The sequence below is a fragment of the Eucalyptus grandis genome, chromosome 8 (genome assembly GCF_016545825.1).
Source record: "Eucalyptus grandis isolate ANBG69807.140 chromosome 8, ASM1654582v1, whole genome shotgun sequence".
Lineage (NCBI taxonomy): Eukaryota > Viridiplantae > Streptophyta > Magnoliopsida > Myrtales > Myrtaceae > Eucalyptus > Eucalyptus grandis.
In genome coordinates, this window is record NC_052619.1 from 33,884,558 (window position 1) to 33,909,634 (window position 25,077).

General features: G+C 39.3%; 2 protein-coding genes across 2 annotated transcripts; one reads left to right on the forward strand and one right to left on the reverse strand.

Moving 5' to 3' along the window:
• Nucleotides 1-2,924: 2,924 nt before the first annotated feature.
• On the reverse strand, nt 2,925-6,778 carry LOC120286736 (lipase-like). The gene is given in 9 exon segments (XM_039299192.1): nt 2,925-3,447; nt 3,800-3,931; nt 4,571-4,793; nt 4,796-5,007; nt 5,510-5,613; nt 5,717-5,817; nt 5,928-6,031; nt 6,130-6,224; nt 6,327-6,778. Coding segments are annotated over 9 exon segments (1,410 nt in total). The 5' UTR covers nt 6,606-6,778; the 3' UTR covers nt 2,925-3,287.
• Nucleotides 6,779-17,591: 10,813 nt separating this feature from the next.
• On the forward strand, nt 17,592-20,539 carry LOC104414156 (pentatricopeptide repeat-containing protein At1g60770). Its single transcript, XM_010025182.3, is given in 3 exon segments — nt 17,592-17,915; nt 18,899-19,013; nt 19,016-20,539. Coding segments are annotated over 3 exon segments (1,470 nt in total). The 5' UTR covers nt 17,592-17,690; the 3' UTR covers nt 20,146-20,539.
• Nucleotides 20,540-25,077: the final 4,538 nt, after the last annotated feature.

A 25,077-nucleotide genomic window follows, 5' to 3' on the forward strand; every position in this document is an offset into this window, starting at 1 on the left:
GAGTGGAAGTCAAATACTCGTTGAGCAACATGTAGCCAATCCACAAAGCCATTTCGATTAAGGCTACCCTCAAATTCGATGCCTTTACTTTGATCACAGATCATTCTCCTCATGCCTTCTTTTTCTCCTCCTAACTCCGTAATATGAATCGGTAGAGTTGCTTCTAGCATCATTTGATTCATCCCTAGAGTTTAGATAAGGATTTGTATCGTCACGGCATGGTCAATTAACAAGAGGTCTCTCTAGATGCTTTTGTCTCATATGATTCTCCTCGGGAAAATTGCCAAAAAAATCCTAAAATTATTGTAATTTTTCCAATTCAATCTTAAACTTTAATTCAATCCATCGATCAAATTTGGCCTTGTCAACACTAACATGAACACCAATTGGCATCGGTGGATAATTTTTATTAATATTTTATTATTTGAATTTTTATATTTCCTTTTTTTTTCTTTTTCTTTTTTTCCTTCTCCCTCCTTATTTCTCTTGCTTCACGATCGGCTAGAGAGGAGGACCAATCGTCAGCCAGTGGTCAGCTTGCCTCACCATGATTGGGCAAGGGCAAGCTCACCCAGCCACTAGTGAGGTGAGCTCCCACCAGATCTAGCAAGGGCTCGCCTCGCTAGTGGATAGCAAGGCCAACCTTGCCCATGTCCGGTGAGGCAAGCCCTCGCTAGTTGATTGGCGAGGGCGAGCTCGCCATTGGCATCAACCGACGCTCCCTCGGGCGATGGCTAGAGAAGGGGAAGAATGAGAGAAGAGAAAAGGAAAAAAAGACAAAAAATAAAGACAAAAATTCAAATAAAATATTATTAAAAAATTATCCGCCGACTAGTTAAATTTGATTGGATTTGCTGAATTTGCACAATTACAGAAAAATTAGGACAGAAATTGATTAAAAAAAGATTTAGGACTGAATTAGAAATTATAATAGGTTTAAAATTTTTTGATAATTTTCTCTATTTTCCTCTGTGGCATGATTTCGCCTCCGGTTGTGTGTTTCCTCCAAAGTGAAGTCTCTCAGAACCTAATCAATCACTTAATTTTTTTGGACAAGAGCAACAAACAAGGAATGAAGGAATTCTCTCAAATTAGTTCAGCCTAATCAAACACTCTCATTTTTCTTTCCATTTTAGACCCAATCTTTAGGACTCCATTTCCTTTTCCTCCTTGCATATACACATTGTGCTCCCTTTGCACGGTTCCGGTTCGCTATTCCATGGCCAGTGACTATACAATATCTCTATATTACAGCACGCACTTTTCACTCACTTCAAGGTTGCATTGTCGGCTGAACTGAACCTTTGAACGAGGAGAGACGCAGACAGGCAGAGAGGTGGAATGATGGGGGCATGTGACTGGGCACGAGGAGGGGAATCGAAGCTGGGACTCCAGCGCAATGGAGTAATCATTAGCACGCACGCAGTGCCGCCCCACATGGCGTAGGGAGACATCGACCAGACAATAGTATATATATATATATAGATAATCACAGGCCAATCGAAGAAACATGAGCCAATCCAAACTCATGTCCGTGTCCATGTCAGAAATCTCGTTTTCCCACAACTTCTAACTTACTTTTTCTCCCTTAAAAAAAAAAAAAAAACTAAATGGTTTTGATTAAAAATTATTTGTCCACCCTCGGTCTGTGTTCGTGAATTGGAATGTGGAATTTGGTGGCCCACGGTATACCCAGGTCGGTAAAGGTGCATTTATCGATACCCGTCCGGTTAATTGAGTGATTAAGAAATCAATTTGTGTTTGAGCGTCAATTAGCGATCTTACAAAGTGCAAATTCTTTCGTGTTTGGACCATCAATTCGGGTTTTGACTCATCAATCAAGATACTAGCGTGTTCGTACTTAACTTTAGAATCTTTGAGACCTCTTGTCATCGTCATGTGCTTTGTCCATAAATTTGAGCTTTGCCTGGACTAGCAGTGGGCCGATGTCTGGTTAAATTTGGTGAAGCAGAGTGAAGCGAAGCTTGGCTCGTGGGCTCCCAAAAAAGACAAGGAGAAGCCCTGTTCCTCATAATCAATGAAGCACCCGTAAGCTTTTAGGTCTCATATGACCATGGCCACAAGCGTAGCCATCTGCACGTTTAGGTCTATTTGCAAAGGAGCTTATATGGACCTGAATCTAGAATTATCTGTAATCATAGTTGTTGATTCTTACGAAATTAATGTGATTTATGTGGTCAATAACTGCGATTGACCCGATCCATGAAGCCTCAAGTGCAGGCAAGCCTCACTCCCTAATGAGCCCTGCCTATTCCGACGATCTATTAACAACCTAGCCAATAGCTTGGATCGAGTCACTTGCCTTTGATCTCTTCGATCCTAAATAATGCAACCGTCACCTTTTTAGACACCCCCTTCCCCAAAGTTAAGGTATAACCACTAATCGATATAATTAATCACAAGCTAATGTGACTAATTTAATTAAAATATTTAAGTACTGCCAGGAAATTAGCATGTCCACTTTGAACATAAGGATTTACAAACTGCCCGCATAATATAATTGCAACTGCGAAGCTTGTAACTGTATTGTGAAGTACTGTTCTATAGTTTTACTGTACCTGTTTAATAGTTATAGCACCTCAAAACTAGGTGAGACCGCATCTTATACATTGATGTATGCAAGAATGCTGCAACTGTGAAGAGTTCGCCAAATACCATAGACAAACTACCGTGCCCCATTTTCGCAATTGTAATTGGTAACAAAAAGAAGTTATACCAGACAAGCTCTTTTTGTTCCTTTGGCAATAGCCAAAGAAGATAGTATGGATGTTCCAGTCCCAACCAATGATCTTCCATTGACGGACATGCTGCTACATTATTTGAGCCGATTAGCCTCAGCAAAAGTAATGGAATGGGCCTCCATTTCACTCCAAAGGGATTATAGATTCTCAACTTGATGCGCCTTCAAGTAAATCGGCCCAATTTAATACGTCCTAAGCTGGTCAAATGGGGCTGGACAGAGTGACAAGGCCTTGTGTAGGAACTAGAGTCTAGACAAATGAAATTTTCAAAGTTGAGAAGCATGAGATCTCGAGTTCGACCTCGGCTCACCGTATCCCTTTCGAGTCATGCAGAAAGCTTAACACCAAGTAAATGACAGATCGGTTTGTTTACTAAGGCTGTAATTTTCCGGGTAGGCTAAAAAGGGCTATAAACAAGAATTAGGATGACAGAATCTCGCATTTACATGAAAAAAGTGCAATATATCGCCGCATGAAATGCATTGGTTTCCTCATACATCTATAGCCTCTTTGATTGTTTCCATGCTATTGGTGGGCTAGATTGGGAAGTGTAGGTGGGTTTTTCCGGAAGACGTGCTTTCTGCAGCGTTCGAAGATGCTGTCATACATAAGGTCGAATTGAACTCCGGCTCTCTCCCGGTTTATAATGAAAAAGATGTGATCTGCTTCCACAATCTTGTAGTACCTGCAGTTGCACAAACGGTGACAGAATCTGTAAGGTGAGAAGAGAAATGATCAAAGCAAGTGAATTCAGACGTATGGAAGGAAAAAAACAAATGATAAATTCCTAAAGGTATCAAAGTTGGACTCTAAGTCTTGCAAACAGTCATTTGAGGAATCAGCATTCAAGATTTTAATCTACCGAATGCTGAGCAGGTTCAGAGAAAAGATGGAATCCACTGAATAATCTTTCAGTACAGAATAGATGTAGGAGCATATACAACCCAACAAAAGTTATATCCTTCGTTCGCAACACATTACAGATTAACGTCTTCCTTTAGGATGATGAGGAAATGATGGTGTGAAGAACTACTAACCAGATTCCAGGCTGCAGAGGTTGGCATTCGGAATCACTCTGAACAAAACGACTTGGGTGTTCAACTGGGTAACGCGGGTGTGTCATAGATATGGTGTTTAATGCTCCATCGTTGTCCCGCCAATCCTCATCCCTGTGCATATACATTTAGGAAGAAAATGAGTCATCCACCTTGGCCAATGCAGATTAAGATGAATCTTACGTGTATATTACAGTGGCCTAATGGTTGCTTCAAATCAGGACAAAGTTCTCCATTATTATATGCAGAAGCAGCAGAACAAAAAAGAAATACCAGATGGAACATGAAAGCTCTGAAATTCAAGATTCCTTTTTCCGACAGCATGAAAATTCTCTTCATTGTGCGAAAGCAGTTTTTGTTTTGTTTTTTTTTTTTTTTTTGGGTCAAGTACTAAACCAAATTAGACAGGTGACTAACAGGTGCCTTGGCCTGAAGGTGGGTATGAATCGGAACACATGGTTGCTATTGCCTAGTCAATTTGATGTGTGTTGATTATAAGTTATTATTATTGCTAAACGGTTGTTTCAAATCAGTACAGAGATCTCAAGGATCATATGCAGGAGCAGCCAAACAGGACAATAATTTAGGATCGGATGAGAAATCCAGGAAACTCATGATTTCTTTTTCCGACCATACGAGAGCTCTCTTCATTGTACTAAATAAAATTAGACAAGTGCAACGTTGTTTGTGTTAAATATGAGAGTTACGATGCTGAAAATGAGCATGCAACTCTGACCTCGACACGAAAAGTACCTGTAACCTTTGTAAGGCGGGGAAACATCTGAAGGATGACACCATTGGCTCATCTGCAACACCCTTATAAAAAGCAAAGGGTGGATCCCAAGTATGCTCGATGGAACAGTAACTCCCATGATCTTCCGAGTACGTTTCGTAGCGTAGCTGAAGTAGTATGTGTCAGGAAAAGTATGCAGATGACTGTTGAGTTGTATTGACCCTTGGATTGTGAGGTCAGGAGAATCCAATCCCCTGAAGCGAATGGGCCTGCATTCCCCATTAGGCAGTCAACCAGACCCCATACGCCCGTTTTCTTCCACGACATGTTGAAGTGATCGAATCCGAAATTGTAATAATGTTTAAGCCAAGGAATGTCAAACCAATCATATATTATCACTCCAAGACGGCAAAGCTGAAGCAGACAAATTGGTTTCATGGAGCGCCCATCCTCTGGTCTGCAGTAGAACAGCACAATGACAATTTCATACGAAAAGTTTCAGAACTTGGTCAACCTAGATCCAGAGGCACTAAGCAGAAGTTAAAGGACCCATTATACAAACATAGACTACCGTTTGATTATCTGATTTTGTACTTAAACTTAATGACATTCTGCATAAGTGACATCACTGAGCAAATTAAGTCATAAAAAGTTAGGCACTCCTCACTTCACATAAACATCACAGTCACTCCTCACTTCACATAGACATTACCATTCACTCCTCACTTCACATAAACATCACAGTCATGTCTCGCTTCACATAGAGTTCACCATTCACTCATCACTTCACATAAACATCACAGTCACTCCTCACTTCACATAGACATCACCATTCACTGCTCACTTCACATAAACATCATCATCAGGATAATAAATTCCAAACTAACTTTTGGATCACAACTGGAAAAGTTTACATTAGAAAGCAACATGATAACAAAACTGCTTCAGCTCAAACTTACTGCATGCCATCCAAGTAGGTCCTAGTGGTTCCATTGAAAGCTCCAGACAATGAAGTAATGCTCAAGACCCAGTTCTCAGATGTGTTCTCATATCCCTTAAATGCCTGAAATAATCACGTCAAATTCACTGCACGACACACCTACAAGCTATTAAATCATACTTTTCATTATGAAGATCACACGGTAAAATCAAAATTTTGGACCAACCTTATCAGCTAGCATCTGTTGCAAAACACGAACAACCTGTGCTCCTGCTGAATGCCCGACAAAATGAATAGGATGATCTTCATCCCATTCAGGGTAATGCCCTGCATCATCCGATTCATGCACATTCCTCAAAAACATAACTAGACAACCTAACTATGCAAGCACTTCAACATGATCGCCAAAGAGAAAAGAGTTCAAAATAAAAGCGAACCTTGTTCATAAATCCGTCCGAACTGCGAGTGCCCGCAGGCTTTACTGTGTTCTTCGCCATAATCGACCTGCCCGCCTTTTAAATAATAGAAGAGTTCGCGGGCCCTGAAAAGCGCAATTCCTTATTTAGTTTCTCCACTTAGCAAAGAAGCAATAGCTCAAATGTATACGAGCTCGAAAAATAGACTGATCGCCACACACACCTATCGTAAATGCTGGTGAGAGACCCCAAATCAGGCACCAGAACTCTCTCGTCTTTCTTCTCCGCCCCAGCGAAATAGGACAAGCCTCCCAATTTCTTCAAAACCACAAGCCAAAAAGCAAGAAAACCTGTCATAACTTCAAATTCACCGGAAACCAAAGAAGCAAAGGAAGCCATCAAAGCGAAAGCTACGCATACCCCTTTCCCAAATCCGAAAATTCCGTGGACCAGGACGATTGGAGGAAGATCAACGACATTGGTCGATGCCGATGACGAAGACGATGAGGGTGAGCTGTCTTTAGGAATTTCTTGGGTGTTCACGTTATGCTTCAAGCTGAAGAAGAGGCAATCGTACAACGCCTGCGAGAGATCCCCGGCCACGGCCGAGCTGAATATGTAAAACCCGTAGAGCAAATGCACCACCGAGCTCACGCACAGCTCCGACAGCTGCAGCGCCAGCATCCACGGCCTCGCCATCTCCTTCCCCCCGCCCAAGAAACTCGGGGCCCCACTAACGAGCAAAGACCCGACGACCCAGAAGAGGAAAAAGCAAAAGGCAAAAGGAAAAAAGCAAAAGAGAAGTCGAGAAGCAAGAGCCCCTCTTCAAGAAAAGAAGGCTCTCCTGCGAAAAGGAGACCACAAGGCTCGAAGCTTTTCCGGAACTCTCTGCAATGGCGAGTGAAAACAAGAACCGAAACAGCTCTCTGAGACACCAGAAATTCCGGTTCCGCCTTTCGTTTCTTTACAGTTTTCGAAATTCTGGAAATGGGGGAAGGTCCTTTTCCACCACGAAATTCTCGTTTTCTCCCTGTACCTCGACGGCAGATTCAATTCATTCTTTTTCCCACTTCTCGGGTCTCTTTTCAAGATTCTTTATAGTCTCCCCGGTCTCAGAGGGTCGTACTGGGTTGGCGCCACGTGTCCCGTTCGTATCCTCTGGTCCTCGGCGTGACTTCTTTTATGAACTTTTTTAGGTGGCGCTCGGAAACCACCGCGGTGGTGGTGGCTGTCCTTCGCCGTGGGATCGGATTCGATAGGGACCAGAACATCGGCGACGATGAAATCATACGAATCACACGTGAATGTTATTTACGGATTCCCCACGGATTTAAATTATGGTAATAGCCATCGACGTGTCCAGATCAGAGAGGAAAATACCTCAATTTGAGCTCTCCGTTGTCAAATTCTCATGCCCACCGACATTAGAGATCTAAGATGTCTAATCACGCGATGATTTGTTCCATTCGAGTTAAAAATTGTCATATTTGATGGTAAATTGGCCTAGAGAAGCCAATTTGAGCACCCGTACCGGCAAAGAATAGCAATTCAGTTATATGTATAGATTTTTGAAAATCAAACTCAACTTCAATCGAGATGCGTATCATCGAAACTAATCTACATATCAATATAATTAGACAAAATTTATCCTTGAAAGATTACGCTCTATACAAAATAATCATTTTGGGGTCTTGGGTTGGATTTCTTTCTGCCAGATATGTTGGGATGGACGGATCTTTGGGTTGGCTTTTGGGGGAATTTTCTAGGGGGTTCTATCCATGAAGACTTTGAAGTTGCTTGTGATGTGTGGATTGACTCTGGAATGTTCCCTGAATTATTAAAGACTTCTCCCCCTACTTTGGCCTTCATCCATTTTGTGACGTGATAGGCATGTAATGTCCTAAGCATCTTAGAAATTCATGGTCGATTCCAACCTAACATGACCGTTTTAGGGTAAAAGATGCATATACAAGTCCTTCAAAGATTTATTATCATCTTCACTACATCGATCGAACATCGACGCACTATTTTGATGTTGTATAAACATTAAAATTAAAAATGCGGCGGAAGGGTTTAGGTTAGCGAGGAAAATAATAAGCACAAAATAAAAATTAATCGAACTATTACTTTTAAAAAATCCAAACATGTGACCTTGTATCCTAAAAAATAATATAAAAATAATCAAATCACATCAAATTCCAACCTTGGAGATCATCTGACTCAGCTTTAGCCTTTATGTCTGATTAGCATGTTATATACGATATTGTATGGATATTTCGATATATTTTCTTGAAACAGAAGTTCAAGTTGCTAATACAAACAACATAATGACAAAGTGTGCTGAGATTATTAGAAATATATATATATATATATATATATATATATATATATATATTCCCTCTTGTTCGAATTGAAAAAAAAAAACAAGAAAGATTGCTTTTGGAGATTATATTGGACATTTCAAAGCACGCAATGGCATCAAAGAACACTTATTGACAAAACTCTTATTTTATTTTAAATTTTGTCTATTATGCCTCGTGCTCTTAGAAGGAATTAAGTGCAATAATTTTGCAAGTGTCCTTCTCAACCTTGCCGATTCGAATGTGGTACCCGAAAATCACATGGTCCCTAAGTAAAACAACATCTATCGTTGGCACCCATTTGGAACTACACCTAGAGAAAGTTGCTCATGCACTAGTTGTGCTATCCCATGAACAAATTTGGGTAAGGCCAGCTCATTTTGGAGTCAAGATACAATTGGAAATTACAAAAAAAAAGTAAAGTAGAGGGTAAGGCTAGCGGTAAACTATGCACTGTGCCCGTGCATGATTTACCTACCATTGCGGCTTGGAATTAAATACGAAGGAATCTCTCTTTTCGGGAGGTGAAGGTGGGGACTTCACGTCCACATGCATTGTGCCCCCACATGAAAAATAAGAGAATATTAAATAATATATAAATGTGTGCCCTTCTAGATCATGTGATTGATCGGCGTGTTTAACCACCACAAGACTAATTAGCTGGCTTAATTTTAAGAGCTAATACAACCAAAATCCTCAATCTTATACCCACTTGTCACATTTATTCAAAACCAATTTTTGCGTCTCAAACAATTTCAAATCAATATATCCGTGTCCCATTTATTCTAAACTAATTTTGATGTTACGAGAAATCTCAAACTGGAATGTCCGTGTCACATTAACTTGTCAGAAAAAATCTTAAATCACCAAAGTCTTAGATCGAAAGATCTGCAAAAATATGATCATTCTGTATCATTTTATGACACGAAAATTGATTTGAAGTATATGTTCGAATTTTTAAATGGAAACAAATGCGGCATAGGGGTAGCGATATGAGCTTTTGACGGTATTAGTCCTAATTTTGTTTAATTGGTCAACAACATCGATTTCCACATGCCTCATTCGATTTTATTAAAGTCGTGAGCAACGCGCATGATCAATCGAAAGGCGAAACGTGATTTCGATGAATGGTGTTTTGTCGTCTTTTTCTCTCTTTTTCTTTCTGGACATTATAGAGAGAGAAGCGCGTGGGCGTCCTTGGGTGGCTGAGCAAGGCCGGACCTCTCGATCCATACAAATCTGTATCCGTACATTTAGTTGGTAAAATAGGCAATTGATTCCCAACGCCCCAACGCCCCAACGCCACGCAAGAACACGATTTGGATGTGACAAAATATTATGAGAAGAAGCTCGAAGCTCTAAATTATAATCATGTTGAAATATTACGACAAAATCAAACCACAATAAAGCGAAAATCAGAAAATAAATCTATCGTCATATTTGCATGATTCGAATGGTGAGGCCAGGAAAAGCAACAAGAAATTCATTTTACTTATAAGCGATGTGACCGATGTTACATTGCACGGTCGAATTCTCACAAACACTTAAAGTTTCTCTCAATTCTTGATTATAGTGTTGACGTCTCTCCATTTCTTCCACACAATCCCTCACTAAGAACTCAAGCTGAGAAAATTTGAACATCGAGCCTTGACGGTAAAGTAGTATAATTGATCAACTAGATTCCAAGAAAAGGAATTAAATCGATGTGCAAATCCTTTTCGAAGCAACTTAAGAAACTTTTATTTCCTCTTTTTATTATAAATGCAAACTCAAGATGTATTTTCAACAACCTCTGCCTTTTAACTTGGCATTGTGAGCAAAGTAAAATAGCTCAGTTGGAAATTGAACTCTTCTTTGGAACCTAAAAAACTCTCTTCTAATTCTCTGATAGCCTTTCGAGGGTCCTTGACCATCACAAACGTCTTTTAAGTTCAAACCACACTTAAATTCTTCATAAACGCGAGTCTTATCAAAAAACGCCATCTCCACCTACACCATTGACTACTCTACAGGGACTCTCAAATTCAACCTTCTCTACCACTAATAAGGAAAAGCATATGTTGTATCAATACCTGTTAGGATATTGAACTTGCATATTGACAAATTCAAATAGTCGCATCTCTATAGGCTCCATCTTGTTAAAAGCTCGCGAACAATTTAGTTATATGCAAGGACTTTCGAAAATCAAACTCAAAATCAATTGAGATACGCATCACTGAAAATAACCGATTCATTCTCTCTCAGTCTGCAAAGCCTCTCATCTCCCAAAAAACCCTTCCCTCTTTTGAAGCTCTCCTGTATGATCTCAACTTCAGTTCATGTAAGCTCTTCTTTTATGTTATTTTTCTTTGCTTTGATTTTTTTCTTTTCTCTTCCAATCTATTCTAGGAGTAGCGTGTGTAAATATATTTTTGCAGTTGATATTGGGTGAACGTGAAGATCAATTCAGCCATTCATTCAATCGATAACCACCAAGGAGGATATTCATGACATGGCTCCAAAATCTCTTCAAGATTAGGCCGTTCTCCTTTCCCAATTTAGATTTAAATCTAGATGGGGGTTTTACTATCCCAATTTAGATTTAGGTTATTTACAAGTATTTGATATGTATTCTTTATTACTGCACAACGATGGCGATGAGGACATTGAACCTAGATGTGCACTGCAAATCACTGCAAATGAAGTAAGGGATTTTGACGTGTGCTCATTACTGAATTTGATAATTGACTATCGAACATTTATGGTGACATATTTGTTATCGAGGGATGAGAGTATGCTTTAGCTGAAGATTGTGTTTTGTTGTTTGGCAATTATTGAAATTTACTAAGCTTGAAGAAGACCTTATTGGTAGCTCTTGAATATTATTATGAAAGAGGAATAGAATCTTTCTTTCGATAACCAAAAAAAGAAAAAAAACTAACCGACACGTTGTAATAGTTAAATAAAATTTATCCACAAAAGATTACGCTCTATACAAAATTACCATTTTTGGGCTTTGGGTTGGATTTATTTCGGCCAGAAATCTTAGGATGGACGGATCTTCGGGTTGGCTTCTGGGGAATTTCCAGGCGTTTCTATTCAAGAAGACTTTTGGAGTTGCTCACGGTGCGCTGGATCGACGCTGGAAGGTTCCCTCAATTGTCAAATCTTATCTGAATGGCAAATTGGACTGCTCATGGCCTCATAAAATTAAAATATCATTTTGGTAGCAAAGCTGGGCGGATGAATCCTACGCAGCCTAGGAATTAATGTTCGATTCCGACCTAACACGACTGTTTTAGGGCAAAAAGACGCATGTTAAGTCCTCCAAAGATTTATCGTCTTCGCTACATAGATCGAACATCGGCGCACGCTTTACAAGGCACAATGCAACGGGAGGGTTTACGTTAGCGAACAAAACAATGGAAATTTTCAAAAAGGGACCTGAAGTGTTATTATTTTCTCAAATAAGGACCCAAAGTGGATATTGTTTCAAATAAAGATTTGAAGTGACATTACTTTTTCAAATAAAAGCTTGAAGTGAATGTTGGTTCAAATAAGAACCTAAAGTGACTATATCCATTTCAAATAAGGGCCTAATTTTCCAACGATCAAAGTATTTTTGTCATTTGCCATTTTCCCTTATTTTTTTCCTTATTTTTCCTTTTTATCTTTCCTACTTCTTCTTCTTCCGCTTCGGCCAATGGTGATGCCCACAGAGGGCGAAGCGACCCTCGCCAGACCGGTTGCCAATAAGGGCCGATGAGGGTCGTCGCCCGCTAGCGAGGGTGGTCGAGCCCTCGCTCGAGGCCGACCCTCACCAGATCTGGTGAGGGTAGCCTTGCTCGTGGTCAGCGAGGGTGGATGAGCCCTCTTTTGGGGCAAGCGAGGCCGACACTCACCAAATCTAGTGAGGGTGGCCTCACCTACTGATCGGTGAGGTCACCTAGCCCTCGTCAGCGTGGGTGAGGCTACCCTCGCCATTTCTAGCGGTGCGCTTGCCTAGGGCCGGTGAGGATTGACCTCGTGGATAGCCCCAAGCGAGGGTCACCTTACTGTGGCTAGCATGGGTGGCCCTCGCTAATGAGGGTAGACGAGGGCAACCCTCACCTAGCCCCGTGGGCGTTACCGGTGGCCGAGATGAAGAACAAGAACCAAAAAAAAAAAAAGTAAAAAGGAAGAAAATGAGGGAAACGGCAAATAATGAAAATATCCTTGACTAGTCGAAAACTTTAAGGCCAGCAACCCGGAGGTCGGGTCTTTATTTAAAACAACCAAAGTCACTTCAAATCGTTATTTGAAACAATCAAGGCTACTTTAGCTTCTTATTTGAAACAAAGTCTACTTCGGATTTTTTTTTGAGAAAATAAATGCACTCCGGGTCTTTTTTTGAAATTTTTCCACAAAACAATGAGCATGAAATATAAATTAATTGAGTGACTACTTAAGAAAAGTTGAACGTATGACCTAAGATCCTGGAAATTTAAAATATATGAAAAATCAAATCACGTCAAAATCCAACGTTAGGGATTATCTGATTAGCATATAACGTATTCATATCGTGTGGATATTTCAATGTCTTTTCTCGAAACATGCGTTCAAGTAGCTGATATAAACAACGCAGCATTGAAGTTTGCTGAGATTACTAGATAAAAAAGTTTAAAAAATAGTTATCTAAGGGAATCAGGAAGTCCTTTTGAAATTCTTTGATGTGGAAAAGATATTAATATTTCCAAAAACGAAACGTTATCCAAGAATTCTTATTGACAAGACCTGGATTTGTTCCTAATTCTATATATTTTGTCTTGTACTCACAGAAGAAATCAAGTGTGATGATTTTTAAAGATGATAATGACACACAATGATCATTGAACTTTAGTCAAATATATAATGTGACCTTAAATTTTTAATTTGTTCAATGTGATCCTTGAATTTTTAGTAAATATTCAAACCAATCCCTAAATTTTATGAAAATAACTAATGTTATTTTTATTAATATAAGTTTCGGGACAACATTGAATATATTTATATAGTCTAAGAATTAATTTGAATATGTATAAAAAATTTACGGACCATATCGGACAAATTAAAAATTCCGGGATGACATTATACATAAGGTAAAAGTTTAGGGATCACATTATACATTAGGTCATAATTAAAAGGCTATTTATTTCCTTTTTGTTTTCTAAATTTTTCTCTCAATCTTGCCTGTTCGAATATTATAGTCAAAGATCACATGCTCCCTAAGTAAACAACAGTTGTCATTTGCGCTCATTTGGACCTACACCAAAAGAAAGTTGCTCGTGTACTAGTTGTGAAATCCATGAAAAATGTGGGTAAGGTCAGCTCATTTTGGAGTCAATATACAATTGGAAATTTAAAAAAAAAAGAAAAGACAGGCTAACGATAAAATCATGACTGAGCTCATGCATGATTTACCTCCCAGCTACCATCACGGATTGTAATTTAACAAGCTTTCTCTCTCTTTTGAAGGAAGCTGGGGACGTCCCATTAGCATTCATTGTGCCTCCTCCTAAGAGAAGGGGAGGCACAAAACCTCCTAAATTGGTACACTTACGCCATATTTATTTTTAAAGTAATTTTCGTGTCATAAAAATTCTCATTCTGTTACACCTGGTATTGTATTTACCTCCAAACTATTATCAATTCGATTATCTCACCTAGCTCTATGACTTTCTCTATCTAGCCAATGGATCAATGCCACATGTATCTTGCAAACTAATTTCGGTATCATAAAAAAATCCCAAATCACTGAAATCTTAGATCAAAAAATCAGTGGACTTATGTCCTATGTATTCTCCCAAGTTTTGAAAATCTGTTATAATTCATGATTTTCTATAATACGAAAATTAGTTAGGGCATGCGATATAGGTGTATCGATCTGAGATTTTTTGGAATACGAAAATTAATTTGAAGCAAAAGCGGCATAAATGTGCCTATTCAGGATTTTCGACTATGTTAACCGTGATTCCAATTCATTGGTCAACAACATCATCTACGCATGCGTCAACCCTCTCGAATTTATTAAAAGTGTGCAACACGCGTGATTATTCAAAAGGAAAAACATGATTTTTTTTTTTATTTTTTATATGAATGGTCATCTTAGCATCTTTTCTCTTGTCCCTTTGCCGGCCATTTTTCGACATATGTACGCGCATCTTGCCGAGAGGGGAGGGGCAGGTGGGCATCTTGGGCGACATGGGCAAAGTGCCATTGCCATCAAAGTCAAGATGATGGCCTAACAGGGAGACGGAGGGACTGTGCTGGTGAGGCCTCCAACCACACTCGACGTTCGACTCACTGGAGTTTCTTGCAAGGAGGGAGGGACCACGGTCCTTCTGGCTGGCCTACCCGATCCGTACGGCGGACGATATAGGCCGGCGACATTTGGGTGCCGATAGGGGTGGGGACACTCTCGACACCACGAGGACACGGTTTGAACGAGGAAGTATATTATGGAGAGAATCTCGATCTCGATGGGACACGGATTAGCTTGCTTGCATTCCTTTTTTTTTTTTTTTGCTTTTCCTTGTGATGTATCGTGTAATCATTTCGAAATATTAAGATTAAGGATGTGGAATGACAGGAGTAATATTGTTGTAGAAGCAATCAATTGAATAATAATATATCAGAACGTATGAAATGACTAGAACACCGAATTTATATTATTCGATTGGCTAGATTGACATCTACGGGATGAGTGGTAAGGGGCTCTATTATATTATAAATGATGCATTGGAGGTTACAAATCATAGTCGAGTTTCATAAATTTGAAATTATTAATTTCATCTTCAAATCGATTAAGTTCTTTATCTTAATCTTGCAGGATTTTAGCTATATACTTATATCGGATAATTTGAAATCAATGTTGAAATGCGGTCTGATTCACTTAAAAAGCAATTATTTAATTCAAGTCCTATTTCTAACAAGATTTTTGTTTGTCTTGTGAGAAAACACCAACTTCCTAATTCTGGCACAAACTATTTTTTGTTTCATAAAAAAGCATCAACTCTATATTGAGTTCCAATTTTAGCACCAATTTTCTTTTTTTCATAAACAAACATCAGCTTTAGCTTATGTCCCCATTGTCGCCTAAACTTTTTTTTATTCACATAAAAAAGAATCAACTTTCAATCCATAATTTAATTTGGTCCTCGTCAAGTTTTCATTGAGTGCCCACAAAGTGACATGTCAAATCTTTAATGGCATGATTGGATAGAAACTTGATCAGCATGGGTCATCGACCATCCTTTAACCATCGTCGACCGTTCTTGGTGATGGTGGGGGCGACAGTGGGGGCAATGGCAAGGGCTGCAAGCCTTGCTTGCGTTTTCCTTGTTTTATTTGTATTTTTTTAACATAACTTAAATCAAATTTGTATTGAAAAAAAATTAAATTTGGACCAAAACAATATTATTTTAGCCATATCGGCACCACATAGGATAGAGAATATGATATAAAAAGAAGTCACATCGGCCTTTCCTTTAATCAAATTGAACAGAAATAACGAAAGGATTTGATTACACAAATTTGACAAGTTTTAAACTTAATTATCGTAATAAGTTTTAGTATTCAATTGTACTTTCATGATAATTTTTAAGATTTCTAATATATTTATATTCTTAAAGAAAACAACAAAACTAGCTTGATAAAAAAAATGAAGTCCATAAGCGTTTTCATTATAAATACTTAAAAGATGAGATTAAAAACGTTTATGGATTTAAGTTGAATAAACTTTGAAGCTTCATTGAAATTAAAGCTTTGCTTCTTGTTTTGGAAGGGAAAAGAGAAATTGCACCAGAAGATAAGAATATGAAGTTGCACTTCCAAGAGTGAGAAGGGAGTGAGAAGGGAAGATGAATTTTCTCTTCCTTCACTTATTTTAAAGAATAACTTCAACTCATGTTTATTGACAAGGGTTATAATTATGATATGAGGTAATTAGAATTAGAACATTATGACATTCATGATATCATGCATTTATATAATTTGATAGGCTAAGTTATATTATTCATATCTCTTTTATTATCACATTCACTTTTTTAAGATTTCTTTCATCGCTGCACTCGCATAGCCTTGCATTCAAAGCCTATCCGTAGGAAGAGTTTTAAAAATCACAACCGATTACCTTTCAACCAATTCACCCCTTTCTTAGTTACTGCATCCAAGCTTTACACTTTCGTACGCATAATTACACTATTGTACATATTACTTAAGTATTGGCTAACATAAATGAAAAGCGGAGTAAATTTCACCATTCAATTGTGAGACTCCCAAAAAGAAAAAAAAAAAAAAAGTCCACGTGCGATTCTTTTTTCTTGGTCAACGGCTTGACTTGACTGTCGATTCTAGGTCAACTCGAGCCAATTTTACGCGTTTTAGAAAAGAGTGCACCCGTACCTTTTCTTTCCGTGTGGGTTTGGGCAAGCACGCAGGCTCTAGTCCATTTTTGCTGAGACCCGTTTGTTTCACTTGAATCATTTATAAAAATAAATAAATAATATTGTTATCACATTCATGGAAAAATTATATATATAAATTATTATCAATTAAATAAATTTCTTTCATTAATTAATTATTTCATGTGATATAAATGATTATTTTAAAAAATATTTTTCTAAATAATTAATTTTTCACGAAATAAATGAAACCCTAGATTTATTTTCTAGTGGTGAAATTTGTGGACAAGCTACCAACAACAATGTATGTGGATTTACCGAATATTTGGATGAGGTGATTAGGAAGAAGGCGAAAAGTCAACGCTAATCACCTATAGAAAGGAACACAAAATAAATTTATTATGTATATAATTTAAGCTAGAACTAAGTAAATGTTCGGGGTACCACTTTATCTTTCCGATTGCCATGTGGCGAGAAACGTGGCAAAATTCCACCACTCGAACCACGTTCGACCAATAAGCATTAGCTTATTAATTTGTCATACCCAAATTTCATCCGCATGGTAATTTAGAATTTAAGCAATGTATGAAAGAGAAACATCTTCAACTACATCCTCATATGATACGATTTATTTCGAAATTTCATGTGTATTATTCACTAGTCAATCTTATGTCGAGATGATATAGTTGAGACCATTTAGTTTATGTAATTCACAAATACTTGACAAAGTAATATTGAAAATATACAAAATCCTCCCAAAATATATATTTTTCCAATTGGAAAAATTACACTGAATATACATAAATGGGCCGATGACAAAACGAGCCTCCATTATCTCATCTAATGACCCGGCCCGGATCGAACCGGACCGGCCCAACCCATTCTCCCACTCTAGACTAGACCGGGCAGTCCGGAGGACAGCCTTCTCCTCCGTCGGCCTAGGGTTTATGGTTTTTCTTTCCCCCGACACTCTGCGACGACCACCGCCATTTCTGCCGTGAAGCCCCGCCGACGAGCCGCCGAAGATGGCCCTGCAGCCTTTCGGCCGGACGAAGAGCGTCTCGAAGCGGTCGAAGAAGTACCTGGAGGAGGCCCTCTACCGGCGGCTGTTCAGGGATGGCAGCGCCGAGGTCAGCGTCCGTCAGCAGCTCAACCAGTTCCTCAAGAGCTCCAAGCGGGTCTACAAGTGGGAGGTGGGCGACACGCTCAAGAAGCTCCGAGGCCGCGGCCTGTATTACCCCGCTTTCAAGGTGATCGCTTGTTCCTCCGCGCGTGCGTGGGTGGGTGCGTGCGTGCCAGGTGTTTGTTGGTATGCGTCAACGGATGTGGAGAACTGTAAAGTGTCTGCATTTGTTTGGACCGGAATTGCTGCAAATTCTTGCAATGCGTGCGCTGTAGAGAATGCATAAATGTGATGTACTGTGCGTCCAGTAATTCCGTGATTTTTTATTTGTGGTATTCGCAAATTAGTGAAAGAAAAATGAGGATGCCAGAGCATTGGATTTTCCCGTTTCATTGCAAGTACTGGGTTCGTGTCGGCATGTCTTCTTGAAATCCCAGGTCTTGAGTTCGGTTGTTGGGGAAGTTCCTCCTAATTAATGTCATGAAGTTGCTTGTGCGTTGATCATGGAGTTGAATTTGGATGTAAAGGCAGACATGGTGTATTGAGGGTTGAGCATCTTGAGATTTTAGGGAAGTATGAACGGCTAAATTCCTTTATCCTCTCACAATTCACGTTGCTCTCAATTTGATTGTAGTTGTGTGTAGTGGTGTCTGGAAATTAACAGAGAGATTTTATCGTTAGAGGCTCGCATGGATTGTTGAAGCAGAGATATTTTGAAGTGTTACTATGCATCTTATTTTTCGCATTGAGCAGATGATGATAGAACTGAATTTTTTTTTCCTATCCAGATACAAGATCTGTGGGCTGCTTGATAATTATAGAAAATTGCGGGGTTTCAATACTTCTTTTAGTAGATTGATGTGAGGCAGAAACGACTAGCACTCATAAAGCAAAATGGAGAAAATAGAATATTGCACGTGTAATATGCTTCTGTCCATGCTGCTGCAAATTCCATTGATCTTTTGTCTTTCGATTCTTAACATCTTTTCCTTTCTTGGTTCTTACTACACCGATCTTTAAAAGAGAGGATCCATGTGTATCTGTGCTTTTAAATAAAAAAATTGTTAACAATTTTCTTGAATCTCAACATCACAAATTGTTTATCGACAGCTATCAGAGGCCATGGCTGATAGGGGCATGAACAGAACTGTGAGTGATCAAGCCATACATCTCGATTTGGTTGCCAAAGCTAAAGGAATTACAGCTGCAGAGAACTACTTCATAAATCTCCTGAAGCATCGAAGAACCATCTTTCATATGGCGCCCTTTTGAATTGCTATTGTAAGGAACTCATGGTTGAAGAAGCTGAAGGTTTACTTGAAAAGATGAAGGAACTCAACTTAGAGTTGAGCTCTATGCCTTACAACAGCATTATGACTCTTTACACTAGGACAGGTCAGCCTGAAAAGGTCCCTGCCATCATACAGGAGATGAAGTCCAGCCATATTATGCTAGATTCTTTTTCTTACAATATATGGATGAGGGCTCTTGCTGCAACGAGTGACACTTCGGGGGTTGAAAGGGTTGTCGAGGAGATGAAGCGGGATGGTCGAGTTGCTCCAGATTGGACGACATATAGCAACATAGCCTCGATATATGTGGACGCAGGCTTATTTGAGAAAGCCGAGAAGGCTCTTAAGGAATTGGAGAAGATAAATGCACGTAAAAATCTTTCAGCCTATCAGATCTTGATAACCTTGTATGGGAGAACGGGGAACCTGCTTGAAGTTTATCGAGTATGGCGTTCTTTGAGGCTGGCTTTCCCTAAAACTGCAAACATTAGCTATCTGAATATGATCCAAGCATTGGTCAAGTTGAAGGATTTACCAGGTGCTGAGAAGTGTTTCAAAGAATGGGAGTCTGGTTGCACTACTTATGATATGCGCATTGTGAATGTGTTGATTGGTGCATATGCTAAAGAAGGTTCCCTGGAAAAGGCTAAAGATCTCAGGGACAGGGCCCGTAGGACGAGAGGGGCCAAGCCTAATGCAAAAACATGGGAAATCTTTTTAGATTATTATTTGCAAAATGGGGATGTAAAATTAGCTGCAGAATGTGTCGATAATGCGATATCCACAGGCCGAGGAGATGGCAGAAAGTGGGTCCCATCACCTGAAACTGTCAGGACTATGATGGGGCATTTCGAGCAACAGAAGGATGTTGATGGTGCTGAAGGTTTTCTAGAGATTTTGAAGAAGACAGAAGATCCATTAGAAGTTACTGTGTTTGAATCATTGATTAGAACTTATGTTGCCGTTGGAAGGAAAGAACCCACGATGCGCCGGCGGTTAAAGATGGAAAATGTGGAATTGAGTGAAGTGGCCACCAAGCTGCTGGATAAGATATGTGATGAGTGATTCAGACTATGTTGATGCATCTGGATGGTCTTTACCTCTTTTCTTTTGGTTGTGACACAAAATTGTTCCCTTCCTGATTCAACTCAATTGGAAATTCCATCAAACAAAACTGTGCTAATGTTCTGCTTCCAATCATTTCCAAAGAAACTTCCGAAGGCTACATTCGAATGGGCTACTTTAATATATCCCAATGTTTAGATGATATGGGAGATGGCGCATTTTTCTGCCTCTAGATTCTGGAGCATGCTTAAAGTTGCAGAAATGTTTCTTTTTACCGATGGGAGTTTTTAGTGCATGAACTCTCGAGTTATCATGTGCATTTAATTCAGGTATGTTGGTTTTGCCTCCATTATGGTCACATTTTTATTAATGATACTTTTCGCTTTTTGTTTTATATGGTTGACTGTGGGTAATAGAGGGGGCAATTTCCACATCTTACTTATTCTTTGTCTCTTTCCCTGGACATGAGAATTTAAACTGATCTTAATAATGATGGTACAATAAGGGAAACATACTACGGAGAAGATAACTAATGTTACCCAAGGTCATTAGAAGCTTCATTTTTTGTGGTGCTCTCAGATTGGGTCATTCCTTCTCTGTTATCGAGGTTATGTTTTGTGATCTATGTTCTGGTAATGTCAATGTTAGAAAATATTTCTATAATGCGGGCTGACATTAATAGTATAATATCTTTAATTTGTGAAAAATAGGTTGTTCTAGAGTAGATATAATGAATGAGACAATGTATGAATGATAGCTCAAGTACAGCTACGCGATCAAATAATATCAGCTTTGCACATCTCAGTTTGGTAATAGTCTGGTTGGATGGTTGGTGTAGGTCGGAATTTATTAAAATCTGTGATGGATGGGCCCGTCAGTGTACTCTCTATATAGGCTATGATCCCCTCTCCAATTCTCATTTTTAAAGCTTATATTTTATCCATAAGAGGTATCAAAGGAAAGAGAAGGAGAGTAAGACTTAGGCTGCATGGTAACCTTCCCCAGCCCAAGAATTTATATTCTTCTCTTTCCGGAACAAAAAAGAATAGAAACCTGTTTGATAATGGCAACTTAGTTTTTGTTCGAGAACAAAAGTTAGCTTAGGAATGGTTTTGGAATAGAAATGAGAAGTAAAAAACGTTACTTCTTGTTGAACAAGTTTAAGAAATTTTTTCTTTTATTCTTCTCTTGCTAACCGCTAGTGGTAGTTGCCCGCCGTCGCCGCCGTCGTCGGCCGACCGCCGCCGCCGCCATCGGTGGCCGCCGTCGTCGGCCGGCCGCCGCCGCCGCCATCGGATGATCGGCGCGGAGGCCGATTGGCCGTCGCCGCCGCCCGGCCGATTCTTTTACCGCCGCATGCCGGGAGGCTGATGACCCGCCTTCCCATATACGCGCCGCCATGCGTTACCCGCCGCCGCCGGGCCAAGCCAAGCCCGTCGCCCGCCCGAGCTGCCGGAGCCAACCAACCGTCGCCGTCGCCAACCGATTCTTGCCGCCGCCGCCGAGGCCGACCAACCATTGCCGCCGTCGTTGCCGGACGTCGCCGTCGCCGCACGTCGCCGCGGTCGGCCACCCTTTGCCAACTACCGTCGCCGTCGCCGCCGCCTTCCATCGCCGCCGTCGGCGTGCGGCGGCGGCGGCGTTGGCGGTGGCGGTGGTCTACTGGCAAAAATAAAAAAACAAATAAATATAAAAAAGAAAGCTGTTTTTTACCAAACGCATTTCTATTTTTCTAATCTAGAGTAAAAATTTTGTGTAGTTACCAAATGGGTTTTTTACATAGAAATTGTTCTCAGGAATAGAAATAGAAAAGAACTATTTCTGAAAAGAAATTGTTCCTCGGCCAAGAAATGTTACCATGCGTAGCCTTAGTCGCGTGGTTACTCGTCTCGAAGTACTTAAACACCGCGAATCAACTAGCACGACTCAATAAGGTATGTAATTCAAAATAATATTTTAGGTGCTCTAATCTATGTATGGAACTTGGATTGTTGAGTTTCTAATTACGTATGAGAAAATAAAGCGAACCAAGATCCATATATAGATTCGGAACAAATCGATATTGACCTGCCTGGTTGAGTAGTTTAGTCAATTCAGTATCTTTGATTCGTGTGGGACGAACAGGCACGAGACTTGGTCTGCCTCACCTTCTCTTTTAGATGGCTTTGATAAATAAATCGTAATTGTTTAGAATGAGGAATGAAGATTAAGCTACAGCCTACTTCAGAATGTATTCTAATTGGCGTATCCATTGTAGATGACTATTGGAATACATGCCTACACTAACTGGTCCCGAATGAGATGTTTCGATCGCATCACCAAACTTTGGCTATAAGGCATCATGTCATGTAGCTCGCGTAACGCATTTGTCTTGCTATTTTTCTTCTGGCTTGTCGTGTCTGGACTTGAAAATAGCTAGAAACGTGTCTGATTTTCCAAGCTTCGAGCAACAAATCTTGCGAGTGAGAGCATTGAAAGAACTCAACCTCATGTCTGAATCATGGAGAACTTTTTCAACCAACTTTTACAAGATCTTATGAAATTGTCTACAGATAATTCATATGAATCAGGAATATGTATAGAGCTGAACTCAGAAATCTATAGACATTTCTTTCACAAGATGTCAGATTCAACTAATCTTAGCTCCCAAACTTGTCCATGCACCAAAAATAAAAGGGGAAATGAATTTTGACGGTCGAGTATTTTTACGACACAAGTATGAGATTTGACCATTTCAATAAATGTTTACTGTATTTCTTAGCAGTGTTCTTGAGGCTCCTGTTGTGAGGCTCTTGTTGTGCCTTTTTAAACATGTTACGAATCGATCAATGTCCTTAAAACAGCGACAAAATCAATGTTGATTAAGTCCTCGTTGCTCTTGGATTTCTTGTGCTTTTCTTTGGTGCATTTTTTCCTTTGATCAATCCCTGTTCCAACGGTAGGGGCTGTTATTGGTATTAAATGTCTGAAAAGTAGGATCCATCGACAATCCATGTGTCATGCAGGTACATGAACAGATGTTCTTTCAGACCCATTGACCGGATCATCCATGAATCTGATTTAGGAGCTATAAATCTTTGACTGGTAAAGAGAAAGGAAAACGTGTCTAGTGAAGTTAGTACTTAGTAGTCTACGAATCGCTGGCAATGTCAGATCTGGGCGGGCTCCAAATTTCCGTGATGGTTGGTGGGTTTTGGTGGGAGCTCAATTGAAAGAGCAGCAGAGGCAAGCATTGTGGATCCATTGCCAACTATTCTCAACTTCGATTCTTCTGCTTCTTCTTCTCTCTCTCTGTTTTTTTTTTTTTTTTAAATTATCTATGGACACAATTTTTGGCTGCCGTTAGAAACCAGTCTTTAGCTTGGTTTGGTCTTTGTTATTTTGCCAAACCGAAGTTGCTCGCGGCTAGTTCAATCTGGATTGAGACCGAACCTAATTGAACCATGCTCCCCTACACGTTTATGATGTTCTACTGATACATGGATTAGACAGATAAACGTCTCAACTATTGGTTCCAAATTGCAATCCTGTGTTTTACATTTTCGATTAAGAGATTGTACAAGGAAATTGCGTATTTTTGTTTCTATTCCAAATCTATTTTCGGGAACAAATTTATTTTCGAGAATAAAAAAAAATTACCAACATGTTTTTATTCTATTTTTGTTCCGGAAAACGAAAATAACATAAATACATTCCTAGGATTATTACCAAATGCACTATAAGTGTATCTTTTCGAACTTTTGGTACTTAAGAATCTACCCTTGCTTACTTTTGACACTTGTATATTTTAGCCGATAGAAATGTAAACATTCATTATAGTTCTTGAAAGAGAATTTTCATCACAACAACTCCTGTTCATGTAAGAGAAAGACTACATGACATTTCACATAATCAAAAGTTGAGTAGATCTCGACGCATCCAACTTTGTATAAGCATCCCCTTGAAAAATTGCAACAAAATGATTCTTTTTAAGGATCACCCCCATCGGCGAATTGCACCAACCATCTCAACTCCTCAGTCCCTCCATCTCCCTTCACCGGCCACCAGTGGAACAGCCGCTTTCCACCATTGCCAACCACTGATTATAGTTGACCTCTCTTCCCCCCAACACACACACCAACACACAGTTAGTCTCTCTCTTTCCTTCCGGACCTCCAATTTCAGTATGCCGTTGCCATTTTGATCCAGAGGGCAGTATAACCTAGGGATAAGCATAGTCTAGGTGGGTAGTTCCCACCCACTCAAGACCGATTCCAAAAATTTGATACTGATCCCCAATCCCTGCAAAATTGCATTAATTAATTAATGTCATGGTGGTCTAGTTTCTATTTAGAACACCAAAGCCTGTGCGACTTTATATTTGGGTTGCATTGTGAGTCATGGGTTTTGATTAAGAAATGAAAATTATAGGGCAGAATAAATAGAAAATACTCGTTAACTAAAAACTTAATTTTTTCGAAAGTCATGATGTAATCCTCTTAGAGTTTCACGTATTGAAAACATGTGGAGAATTAAACTTCATTTCCACATAAGTTAAAACATTAATCACTCAATCCATCTATTTTCAACGTCAACCTAATTTAATCATGGGAATAATTAAGAAGAGACCTAATTATACTTTTAAAATGAGCCGTTGGCTCTTAATTTCGTATGATGATGACAAAGCATTGTAAGATTTATGGATATCTCCAAGCAATTCTCTCATTTCTCTTTGTTTATTTGTTTTGTCTTAGTTGAGAAAGCAAATAAATGGATTATTAAAATGAAAAAAAAAGTAGGGAGTTAATCCTATTATACACCTAAGAGATAAAATTAGTCAACAATATCCAATAATTATAAATATACATATATGCATATATATTTGGTTGAAAAATTACAAAATAACTAAGTGATTGAGATGAAAATTATATATATATATATGATGGATGGATG